Source organism: Acartia tonsa, chromosome 8 (assembly GCF_053477335.1).
Source record: "Acartia tonsa isolate MP-2025a chromosome 8, ASM5347733v1, whole genome shotgun sequence".
Taxonomy (NCBI): Eukaryota; Metazoa; Arthropoda; class Copepoda; order Calanoida; family Acartiidae; genus Acartia; species Acartia tonsa.
Genome location: NC_137267.1, coordinates 14,579,295 through 14,592,780, shown reverse-complemented (window position 1 = coordinate 14,592,780; position 13,486 = coordinate 14,579,295). Strand labels below are relative to the sequence as shown.

Below are 13,486 nucleotides of genomic sequence, written 5' to 3'. Positions count from 1 at the left end.
AATTTACAGGTAAAAAAATCAGCATTAAATACTATTAAATATTCAATATATTAAAAAAAAACTTTATAACCTATAAACTAAACATAGCTAATGATAAGATTTTATTATAATATATCTATGTTTTTAAAAGTTACAGTATTAAAGTTACACACTTAGAGTCAGAGGATAGGCTTTATAGAACACGCTTTCCGTATTAAACTTTTTTGTTGTTGGTTAAATGAGATTTTATTCTGAAATATGTCAAACTGTTTTTAAAAGTTTAGTTTGTCATGTTAATATAAAAGTTTTTAGTGGTATGCAATCAATTACGAACAAAAGCATATTGATGAAACCGCAAAAATCAGAATTGCTAAAATATAAATTATTATAGTTAATTTTTCTCAAGATCTCGAAATTTGCAGGTCCTAATAAGTTCCATTTTTTTTAAAAGCGAAGCTTTATAAATGTCTTGGAGATGGTTTTAAGCTTTTTTATGACCTCTCATAATGGCCCAAAGTTAAAGCAAGTAATATTATAAAATACTTATTTTTTTGTCTGAAGCTAAAGATTTCATAAATTGCTGGTCCGATTGGATTTTAATTTTTTGAGAAGCTTTTAAATTGCCTGAAGTAATTAATATACATTTATAAAGAAGTAAGACTTTTTTTGTTTGAATTTGCTAACCAATGAACTGGTTAATTTCAATTCCAAGGATGGTTTTAGGCTATTTCTTTTCTTTTTAAAATCTAAATCTTTCCCTTCGCATTTTACATTTTTTTAATTGGTGGAAGAAGTGAATACAAGGCATAAAAAACTGGCTTTGACAATTTCTAATTTGACGGTAATGATGGTCCAACGCCCATTTTATCATGATGTTTGTTTTAGTCTCCCACGGCCAACAAACTTTTTTTTATTACAAAACTGTTTTAAAAATTAAAATTAAACTTTTATTTGAAATATATTTAATATATACTTAGTTTGTGTGTGTGTTTGTGTGTATGTGTGTAGAAAGATCTTAACAACAGAGATATACATAGACAACCATAGTTACAGGCGGACAAAAAGCAATACAGACACGGGAACTTGTAGAGTAGCTTTGTTACACAATTTTTTACACCTAACCTATATTTTCAGTCATTAAACAATTTAGAAGAGAAGAGACACTTTACACTTGATTTTATCTACATACTTCTGACTTTAATGTTAAGGTGAAATTTTCTCTTTTTCGCAAGAAATTTATGAAACCAGGGACAAGGGACTGTGATTCTGATTGACAATTGTAAGTAAAAGTAAAAAATTTTCCACAACACATTCACCCAGCCCCCCCCCCCCCCCTTTTATCACCAACATCCCTTTAGTTACAGCATAAAAGAAGTTTTACTCCAAGTTGCGTACCACTAAATATCCAAATTGTTAGCAATTTCAAATGGAATTAATTTGCTGAAAAACAAACGATATTACCTTTTTTATTTGCCGCAACGGCTAGTGAATCCTGTGCTTGAAATAATCCTCTGAAATTAAACGTTGATTATTTCTTGAAGTAATAGATATAGTACATCTAGATGGTAAACTGGTTCCAAAATTTGTCAAAATTAAAAAAGAAATTCTAGCAGACTCTGTGACCTTAGGCTCAACACGTCGAGGAGGTTCGAATCTCGGCTTAACACCGCGTCCTAACTAAAGACGTTAGAACTGGTTCCTACTGCTACTTTGTTAGGTGCCTTGGTCCAAACATTACCATGCACAGTTAAGGCTTTTTAGACAAACGTCGTGCAATCAAAGGGTTGGTTGTCTGATGGGTGTTACATAACCTAATACTCCTGGTGTTTGGACAGAAGATTAGACATTTTGCTCATCTCGTTTAAATGTCTCTGACAGCATCTCCGCCCGTATGGGGTAATTAACTCTCTCTTTCGCTCTATGAATCTGTTTTGTAATAATTAATTCTATTCACAATCTGCATGTGGAATATTTTAAGATGTGCATACCATCTTACACAAGTTTTGATGTATTTCATCCCCTGATTGTTGCTGGGATTGGATAGCATATAAAATAATAACCTTATAAAAAAACATACTTGAGGTATTATGTGTTCTGAAGAAGATAAATAGATCTAAAAATCATGGTGTAGAAAAGTACCCTATGTTTTTTTTTATCCTTCAACATATATACCAATCAAAGGAAGCTTGTTTGTCTTTGAGTATTTTAAATATGTAGGACATTAAAATAACACCTTTATAAACTTTACATTCTCCTCGATTATGTTTCAAAGGGGAGTCAAAATAACCTAAGAAAACCCTGTACATTTGCACCCCACTGTTTACATTTCGCTAGATTTTATGTAAAGCTATACTAGAAATGTAAAATGATTGGCTGAATTTATGAAAACCTACAATTTTTGACATGAGATTTTGAGAAAATTAAACCTGTCACTTGTGTATTTTCTCTCTCTCACAAGAATATTACAAAATTTGGTTAAGATAAAATAATTATTAGATTAGAAATTAATTGATTTTCTTTTTAAAGAGAATGTAAGTAGCAGAACCACAACCACTTATACAAATGGTTCAATTGATTTTTATGATCAGTCGACAGAAACATTCATGTCTACAAAAATGTTAACTGAAGGCTAAAATAGTTATCCTACCTCTTTTCTTTTCCACGACGTTTTCTTGGCAGTTCCTAAAAATAAAGAAGAATTTATAAATTATCTCTAATTATTTTATTAGTGCATTTTTGTAATTGATGACAGGCTTTCAGTAGTCCAAGAAGGTATGCATGTTAAAAGAGATATGATTATTAATACTGCTCCTAAAAGTTAAATTAAAAGTTGGTTTTATAACTGTATACTGTACTAATCGGGCCTTAAACTATTTTTGTTACATGAAAATAGCAGTTACGCCACTAGAGGCCTCTATGGACACTTCATTTTAAATAGTGTTTTATAAAATAAATATTGAAAAAAATTATTCCCGGGACCTATAAGAAGCCGCCCTAAAAACACATAGATACAAACACACGTTCTATTACTTTAATAGATAAAGAAAAGGGAGTGAGTGAAATTCTCTATTACTTTTAAAAGAAGAATTCCAAAATTGGAAAAAGCTTAATCTATTTCCCATTGTTATATCCTTGTACCCTTTGTAAATATCGGATTGAGACAAATAATTAAGATCTACAGTTTACAAAATGTGATCAACATGGGATAAGGAACAAATATTATCAGGAAAAGTTATTTTCCGTATCGTATTATACACAGCTTTCCGCAGATATTAACAAGAAAAATCATAAGATTAAAATCAGTTTTGTTAGCCGCGAGGGGTCAAAGGTCCTGTCTAACAAAACGGGTATTAATATTATAATTTTTATTTTAACATTCGTGGAAAATGATTTTTCAGTTTTGATGAAAACCGTTTCTTATCGAGCTGATATTAATATGTTTCAAAGCCCTACTTGAAAAGGATTTAAAATACCATAATTTATAAGAAAGACATTTTCTGTAAAGTACATAAGTCTTAAAATTCTTTTTTTTATAAATATTTATATATGTTTATTTATTGAAATATACAACCCACCTAGTGATTTAATTTCAGATTATTATTCCCTACCAAAACCTTAATCCCACTGTCTAAGACAAAGTGCAAATCTATGCTGTGCTCTCAGATCTGCCAAATATTATATTTTCAAAAGCAAAACTACTTTGTGAGGGAGTGTGTCTGTCTGTCGGTTTAGATGCATTTTATTAAGATTTTCCTCTCCTCAACTTAATAGCAAAGCTCAGTGAGGGAAGGGATATTGGACAGTTTTGTTATTTACACTAATCCCCAAACTTTTATTGTTTTTTTATTAGTTGGCTTCACAACTATCTTTGAATTTTGATTGGCTGGTTCAGAAAGTTTTTCTTTTCTTTCTTTCTTTCTTTCCTTCCTTCTTTCTTTCTTTCTTTCTTTCTTTCTTTCTTTCTTTCTTTCTCTCACTCTCTCTCTCTCTCTCTCTCTCTCTCTTCTCTCTCTCTCTCTCTCTCTCTCTCTCTCTCTCTCTCTCTCTCTCTCTCTCTCTCTCTCTCTCTCTCTCTCTCTCTCTCTCTCTCTCTCTTTCACTTTGTCTTTCTTTCTTTACCTCTTTCCCTTTTATAGTCTCTTCCTGTCTTATTTTTTCCTTTTTTTCCACTGTCATCACTGTCATCATTAAACTCTCCCTATTGTTGTTTGTGTCTTTTAGCGAATATAAGACAACATACGTGTGTGAAGAAACACCCTACCAAATCTATTTGTTATTTCCAAAGTATTTATTGCTTTTCTAAGAAAGAACAAGAATGACAACTTTACAATTCAAAATTAAGAATAAACTGCGTAGAGACAGGTGTCTTAATAAATTTCAATAATTTTAATAAAAGAATACGAAAGAATGATCGAAGAAAGAACTTATCGACATTACAAGGTATAATGGATATAAAAATTCGTGGATATTATAACAGGAGAAATACTTGTTCGTCAATTTAGGTTGCTTACTCGTATTGTTCAGTTTGTTCATCCAGTAGGAGAGGAGCTAATGGTGTAAAGGAAACGTTTTTTTATCCAGCTACAAGTTTTACTTAATTAAAGTACTTGATAATTTGGTGTAAGATCTAAGTAATAATAATTCAAGCTATAATTATAAAGGAGTTGCTGCCAAAATGTCAAAATTAAAAGATTTTTGTCTCGTCACATTTGAAAAATACCGACATTTTCTTTAGAATTGCGATGCTTTTTAAATTGTTCTTAGAATAAACAAGTAAAACTTTGTAATTAATTGTAAAAATAGACAGACAACTCTTTTCCTAAGAATTTTAAAAGTTTTGTAAAGTTTGGCAACACGTTCTCAAAATTCAAATGTTCATATACATTAGCGAAGTCTCGTTAAAGATCTTGGTTGGCGAATTCCTTTTACACTTTGTTAATTGTATTGTCTCTAATGGATGATATATTATTACTTGGATCTTACCCCAGATTTTTATGCTCTCTAATAAAGTAAAACACGTATTGGGCTAAACTAACGATTTGACCCTCCCCTTCTACTGGAAGAACTACTGATCAATAAAAAGCTGGGAAAATAGCAAACTAAGTTTACAACAGTTAACAATCAACTTATACACTACCTCCATTTCACATTGTTGCCTTGGAATATGACAAAGCCCAATCTGTACCAATTTTGCACCACTTTTGATTTCTGTTACGTCATAAAAATGAGGGATTCTCCAACTCTTTTTTATGGGATTTTCTTTCCCACTTCTCCTCTCATCTCCCTCATTTAATGACGTCACAGGAGTGGTACAGATTGGGCTTCGTCTTGGAATATGGGACAAATATTTTAAAATTGAAGAATCATTTATAAGTAGAAAAATTTCTGCCCTTTTTATCTTATAATTTGTATTTCAAATTGCAAAGCCCTATTAGCAGCAAACCCTTAGCCAAAGCTGGATAGACCTAGTGCATAGCCATTATGGGCTGGGTCTCAAGAGGGTAAGTGAAGGGAAAATACCCCTCTACATTGATTTGATGGTTATGAAAAAAAAATTTGGGACATAAAGACAAACATCTTGTTTCTGCGAGCAACTTTCTTTCTACTCTCCTCTTTCTCCTACACAGGGTCCTCGATGTGTGGACATACAGTTATTTAACCCCTTCCCCCTCCATTGTTTTACTATAATATAAATTATGCGGTTCTGTTCTTTTGTCTCGTCTGATAAATTATAAAAGTTTTCTAATTAGTCCAAAATACCTATCAACCCTTCCAAAACATTGTTTTAAACATTATTGGTTATGGACATATATATATACCATACGTCAAAAGAATGTAAAATAAATAAAAAGGGGTGTAAAATAATTCTCGCACATCTAATCTAAACAATAACGGTTTTATAGACATTTTTCCGCGGATATAAAAATGTGATTTTTAAGGATTAAAGTCCAAAAAGCAGAAGTTTATATTTTTTTATTGTATTTTCTTTAGATTAGATACATTTTGTTCAGAATTACAAAATAATATATTTACTTTTTACAAAACCTTTCACATTTTAAGAAGAAAAAAAATTTAAGATTCCATATTCCCAGAGTAGTGTAAGGCTATTTATTTCTAAATCAATGAATGGTTTTAGGCTATTGTTCTGCTTATTCCACCTTCGGAAGAAGACAAAGCCCCTAGATGCTAGGGGTCAAGCAAGGATGCTACTAGTACTGCTTGTTATTTCTAAAGTAACAGGGTGTATTATACAAATCTACCTATTCAATTAAATTGATATAAGTAATTGGTACTATATTTTATGCCTTCAAAAAATTGATATGTAGTTTTTAACTTCTCAATCAATTTATATGAACTTCTGGATGTTGTCATTCTTGTCTTTCTTTTTGTTTAGTATGAATGTTTTTTATATTTAAGAAATAATGACCTTGGCAAAGGTCAACAAATCATATTAATCTTATAAATGCCAAGATTCATAATAGAACAACAATTTTTTCTTATTGAACATCCAGGTAAAAAGCAAAAATATTTTTTTGACCTAAACAAGGTATTTTATGTTACCAAAATACTCAAATATTTTTCGGTCAGAAATTTTTTTGTACATTTTATCTGTAGATTTTATGTATTGTGCAGGGTATTTATGATTTAAATGTATTTGTCAGTGCATTCCTTAGTAAGAATATTGTTAGTTTTTGATAATGTTATTTACCAATTGCATTTAGTGTGTTCTAAAGAAGCAGATCTATGAAATATTACCCCTTAATTTTGCCCAGGGGGAGGTGTGGGGGGGGGGGTGAAGTTGAAAACCATTCTACACTCCCCTTCTGAAAGTTTATGAAAGAAGTCTCTACATAGTCTTCTCTCTGACCAACATCGAAATTAATTCGGGGAAAAAATCACAAAACCTTTAAGTGATTTTCAGCTGTCGTTGGATGCGACACATGCTAGAATTGACGATCTTTTATCTGCACCCCCAAATATCATTTTAGATTTATTTCGCTTGTTGGCTATACCTTATTCCTGTGACTTTCTTCATCTTTCTTTTTATTTCATAATATTTATATATTTTAACTGTATTGTAGTTTACTGTTATGTATTCTACAATATGAAATATTTCTGTAGTTACTGCACCACCTTTGGACATTTTTACGAGCCAAGAAAAGCATTTTTAATCATCTCTTTGTATCTTTTTCTCTTCTCAACAAATCAAAATAGAATTGTTTTTCTATTTGATTATTTTTAATTAATTAATTAATTCCTTTCAGTCTGAATTACGAGAAATGATGATTAACTAATTTTAGTAGCAAAGCCTCTTCAACATTTTAAATATCTGTGTGTGTCATTTTTTGAGAAATGTCTGAATTAGTTTGGGAACCTTTTATTTTTCCTACCATTAAGTATTCAGTAGTTAAATTGGTCCGTCAAAAGGAGAGACAAAGTGAATTATAGCTTCTATAAATAATGACAACATGTGAAATTATCGAAGATCATCTAGTCATCAAGAAGAGTATATCTTAACTAGCGGCTTCGCCCCTAGCCTCTAGGGGCTTTGCCCCAAGAGATAATTAAAAAAAAAATAAAGTACTACTGGTGCTTGGTCTAATGTGTTCCCAAGAAAATTATTTTTTTTGGGGGGGGGGGGAATTTTCATTTTTTGGGGCGGTTAGGGGTGTCCCACCCCCAAGAAAATAGCTTAAAACCACTACAGGACCAATAGGTATATACCCTGAAGAGTAGAATCCGATCGGTTCAGTGGTTACCGAGATATTAAGGGACGGACGGACGGACAGTCAGAAAGACGGACGGACAGACAGACAGACATCATTCTACTTTGTATTATAGATATACTTCATTTTTTATATCTAATTGTGTCTTTTACTTATTACTTGTTCATGTTCACTACGCAATGTTTATTCTGTGGAATGTTGTCTACCTTGTTTCTAAAGAAAATTCAATTTAGTTAATAATTTTCTCAGAAATTATTTGATCAGAGAGAAAAGTTAAAATATTGAGAAATTTTTTTTTTTATAATATATATATACTAGCGGCTTCGCCCCTAGCCTCAAGGGGCTTTGCCCCAAGAGGTTTGATCAAACCAATTTTTCGTATTTTAGATTTAAAAGAAAAATTAAAAAAAAATTTTTTTTTGGAAGGGAATTTTTTTTTTTTTGGGGGGGGGGGGGCGGGAAGTAGTCGATCCCACTATTTCAATTTTAGTTTTAAAAAGAAAAATTTTTTTTTTTTTTTGGGGGGGGGGTATTTTTCATTTTTGGGGGGATTGGGGGTGTCCCACCCCCCAAGAAAATAGTTATAAACCTTCCCGGGAACTATGAGAAGCTACCCTGTTAAGGAGAACCCGATCGGTTCAGCGGTTAGCGAGATCCTTCGCTACAAACAAACAGACAAACAGACAAACAAACAGACAGACAGACAGACAGACATCGTTCTACTTTGTATTATAGATATATAGGAATAATTAAAGTGGTTGCTTTTGCAAGCGAAGCTATTTTTCAATGAAATTAGATAAATTACTTTACATGTTAAAGACAGACAAACTGAAAAGCTGCAAATTGGTAAATTATATTGTAATTTTTCGACCATCCAATTGACCGACCTATCTGTAAGCGTGGAGCGTAGCTTTGCTACAAGTAATTGTGTCTACCTGCTTTAATGGAACTTGTTCTTCATCTTTCATTTTAGGTTTAAAGTCTGAAAAATAAAACTAATTAATTTCTCATATTCAATAAAATAAGGATGACAACAATCATCATGATAAAGTCACAGAATATCTGTGCCTCTGTGTGTCTGTCTGTCTATCTGTTTGTACCGAAGGATCTCGCTAATCGCTGAACCGATACGGTTTTATATATTATTGATATGAGTAAATTATTGAGTGGTAGAAATTAAACAATTTTTTGATATGTTCTCGTATAAATGTCCAAATTTTTGTTAAGATACCCTCTATTCATCTTTTAAAATGGAAACCTATGTATTCTTTATTAAAAAACAAGGATGACAATATCCATAAAAGCGAAGCACTGAAACTGCAGAACAAACACATTAACCCTTGTATAGTGTCTGAACTGAATAATCAGAATATAAAAGTATCGAAAGAGTCGAAGCAAAATTTAAATAATTTGTTGGAAAACTGCTTGATACAGGATAACGTTTATGGACATACTTACATTTTTAGGACTTGATTATAGAGTTGATTCGCTTATACTATTGTTCTTTGTTGTCCCAGGAATCAATATACCAAAAATCAGATCAAACGGATAATTAGATCACATAAAAATTTGTTGTTAAAAAAATAGAAAAATCAACATGTTTAAATCGGTTTCTAAATCGTACCTAACTACTACAGGAATCATCATGCAAAATTTGAAATCGATAGGACAATTCTAACATGCCTAAATTAACGAATAAAAGCTATCTATCTCGGACGGACGGACGGACCGACCCTAATTATAGAAAAGCTTCGCTTTTAAAAAGTGACAAATATTCCAAAATACATAGAGAGGGAACAATGGGCTGTTTATTACACTAGCTCCAAAGTATTATTATAACGTGTTCTAAATCGTTGGCTTATAAACTTTGAGTTCTTTAGTTAATTTTGATTGGTTGGTTAATTTAGGTGAGTGTAAACACTTTTTAACCACTAATTTTAAGGGTTAATTTTGTGTATCTTCATTTGGTACGTACATCAATTTATCGGCCATTGTCTTATTACTATAGATCCCTGCAAATTTTAAATAATTTTAAATAATTCTTCATTGTTGGGTTGCATTTTCTCTCCTCTTCAGATTCTTCCGAATGAATGAAAGTTTTTAATGATTATATCAAAGTAACAGGATGTGGTTCTGTCTGTGTCTGACCCTGCTAAAAGTTTGGCTGACATTGTTCTTCTTAACAATAAAGATAACAAATGTTAAATTAATCTTATCCTGATTCGTAAATGGAAAATTTCGTCTTAATGATAATCTTCCCCTGTCAACTATTCCCCAATCATGACACACTTATTACAGAATATAAATGGATTGAAATCTATGGAACAAGATCGACATCATGCATAGACTGTGTAATATTGATTATTAAATTAAAACTTTGTCAAAACTGGAAGCATTATGTCGACTAAGTTATTTTTCGGCAAAATTCTCGTTAACCACTGAACTAATTGAGTTCTCCATTGTAGGGAAGCTTTCTATAATTTAAAGGCATATTTTACATGTATTTATGTCTAATTGGTATTTTTGGTTTGTTCACTATCTTTCTTTTCCCCTTCGAACACCATGCCACTTAACAAGAGACATACAGAGACTTACAGTCTGACCAATTTGCCTTAATACAGAGTTGGTACGCAACGCATGTAAAAAACACACATGGCTCGGCAGCCGTACCTCAGCCGCGCATAAGCCTCAAATTTAAACCGGGTCTTGTGTAAATTCCGAAAATATGGATTGTTTATTTCGGAACACCTCCAGCTGAATTTTAAAGGTTTAAAATGACGATTTCACTGAGGCTTACACGGGGATTACGCACAGCTGCCGAGCCCTGGTAAAACATAAATGTTCTTACAGATGGCAAATAGTTTCTATTACATTCAGGAAATAGAAATATCCAAAGTCCATACAATATGGAAAATATTTTAGGTTCATTGATTTTATGTATTTAAGAGACGTTTTATAAGAAGTATACGAGGGAGTAATGACTTGACTAATAAACAGGCGCAACTTATTTAAATTTCCATATAATGCTAGAGCTTAATATTGATTCAAATGGGTAATATGATAAATTGATTACATTCCAATGAGGATAAACGAAATTACCATTTTTGAAGTGAAAAATATTTATTAAAAGTTTGGACACTGCTTGTTTAAAGCAACCAATCAAGATTCAAGTACCAAAGTTTTCTAACCAAATAATCAGAAACAGTGTTTATAAAACTTTGGGTACCAGTATAATTTATAATACAATTACAACTCTGAAAATACATGTTTAACATTGTGTTTATTATCACATAAAGAAAAACACAAAAAAGAAGGAAGAAGTGTTAATTTTTAATAATTTGCGATGAAACTATTTTTACATATACGTAAACAAATGAACACCATTTGTAAATTTAACAAATGTCCTCTGTCAAGTATCAAATATTGGCTGAAATGGCTCGTTTTATATAACATCATGTTACCATTTTCAATTTGGATTTTACAACATTTAACAGTAAAGCTCCTATAAAGTCATTTGCTTGATCTATATCGAATGTAAAATGACCTTTCTAATTACAACTATGGGCTTTACATTAATCAATAATAATCAAATCAATAATCCGTTGAATAAAAAAGTAAAGGTTAGTGTTAAATTACGTTTTGGTACTTTTTATATAATCTATTCTTTTTATGGTTAAAGACTGGATTGATTGCTGTAGGGCAGAGTTTAATTCTGATCAGGTTCTCTTGTTTATTATAATTGGTGATATTTAGAATATTTTCATAATATTTTATGATGTTTGTATATGTTTAAATGTAATTTATTTGTAGCTGAAGAAGGCCGAATGTTTTATTGTACTACATTTTACTAAAAGCCTAGATATATACATACATTTATTTATCAAAGCAAAGCGTTTCTTTTAAGAAGGGTCTATATATAATACAAAGTAGACGGTGTCTGTCCGTCTGTCTATCTGTCTCTCCGTATGTAGCTGAAGATCTCGGTAACTGCTGAACCGGCAAAGTTTTTATTTCCATGGAATATAGAAACCCTCTCCTTAAAGAAAATAACTATATGAGGGGAGGGGGGGGGGGGGAGATTTATATTTTCTTTCGAAAGGGAATATACGTTCCACTGATATCATATTTCAGTGCTGCTTATTTATTAACATTAAAATTTGTTTACTGTTATTAGCTACGTTTACATGGATGTTAAAGTCCTTGTCAAAGTGTGTGTGGGCGAGACAAGAGCTTTTTCTACGTTGAAAGGTGTAATATACAGTCTAAAGTGGAAATACATTAGGAAACCATTTAAACTAGGTAACATTATACGTACATGGTAAATATTTTTTTAGGATTGACAACTAGGTGTATTGTGTAAGGTTGGGGGAGTGGGGCTCAATAAGAGGTAATCGTTTTACTAGGGATGTGAAATTATTTAACTATGGGCATTTATGAGAAAGATTTAACGAATCAATTTAGATAAAAAAAGGAAAAATAAAACATAATTAATAAGAGACTTATCATAAGATAAATGATAGTGATAACGATATTGAAAAGACAAACGTACTTGCACTAGTTATAAAGCTGCTAACTAATAAAAATGGAAAGATCTAGTAATATATTTCATTTTTTATGTGCTATATTAACTGAGACAAAAATTGCTGACTGAAAGATTTGCAAATCGTAATGGATTTTTTGTGCAATATTTTTTTTGGATCACTGTGGATAAAGATATTTAAATATAATTGGCAACGATACAACTCTATAATTGAGATATAATGTGGTTTATTCAAACCCCTAAAAACAAGAAAAATAAACAATGAAGCACCACATTTTAAATACAAAAAGGGTTATTTTTCCTTACTTAACGGAATGGGTGGACTTGTCTTACTACTCTATAAACTGGTAAAATACACTATCAAACGGTTTGTTTATATCAAACAAACAATGATTTACATATAGTATTTAAAAAAACTATTTTAATATTCTTTTTCTAAATAATTTTAATGTTTATTGTTTATTAAAGTATATCCTAAGTGCCTTTAGAACATTAGTTGTATCTACTTCTGATTAATTCTAAAGACTGGGAGAAATAGAAATTAGAAATTAGTATCAAAATTTTAATATAATAGTATTGAATAATATCTAAATGTAAATCTGTAATCTATGCAAGAAATTTTAACCTTTTATTGAATGGGTTAAAATTGACAAGGATAGATAAGAATAAAATTTAAATATAAAAGATTTTATAAATTTATACCTTATATACTAAAAGAAAACATATCACACAGCCTCAATCAATTGGAAATTAAACATCAATAACATATAAAACAATCGCTTTTTATTACAATAAAACCCAAAGTTTTAGAACCAAATTATCTTATTCGTTGGCTTATAAACTTTTGGTACTTTAATCAAATGTTAATTGGTTGGTTTCAAACCAAATTTGTCTGAATCTATGTTTTTGTTTTATATGTCTTTGAATCTTGGAAAACATATCCCAAATTGTGGAATGTCTTGTATGATTTGAAAGGCAATTAAGATTTGTGTGCCTGGCATGAGAAAATGTGAAGGAGGTATTCATTTTATTCACTTTCAGTGTCCTCATTCATATTCAGATTAACTTCATTTACATGAGGAATCGGTAGCCGCTGACTTAGTCAGCCACAGCAACTGGCAGAATTTGCAACGGCCCTTAATGTTTACACATATGCCACCAAGATAGTAAGTTTTCAACAATCTGTAGCTTTAAAGATGGTCTAAAAACAGGTTGGCTGCTATGCCCTGATTAACACAGG

General features: G+C 31.2%; 1 protein-coding gene across 1 annotated transcript in view; it reads right to left on the bottom strand.

Moving 5' to 3' along the window:
- Window positions 1-8,684, bottom strand: part of LOC145326077 (A-type potassium channel modulatory protein KCNIP1-like) — a 114,339-nt gene extending 105,655 nt beyond the window's left edge. The window contains exons 1-3 of the mRNA XM_080169175.1: window positions 8,642-8,684; window positions 2,627-2,661; window positions 1,441-1,490 (exon numbers count right to left, since the gene is read on the bottom strand). Of these exons, the coding sequence (XP_080025301.1) occupies window positions 1,441-1,490; window positions 2,627-2,661; window positions 8,642-8,674 (118 nt within the window). The 5' untranslated portion in view covers window positions 8,675-8,684. The remainder of the gene's footprint in view (window positions 1-1,440; window positions 1,491-2,626; window positions 2,662-8,641) is intronic.
- Between the last annotated feature and the right edge of the window lie 4,802 nt (window positions 8,685-13,486).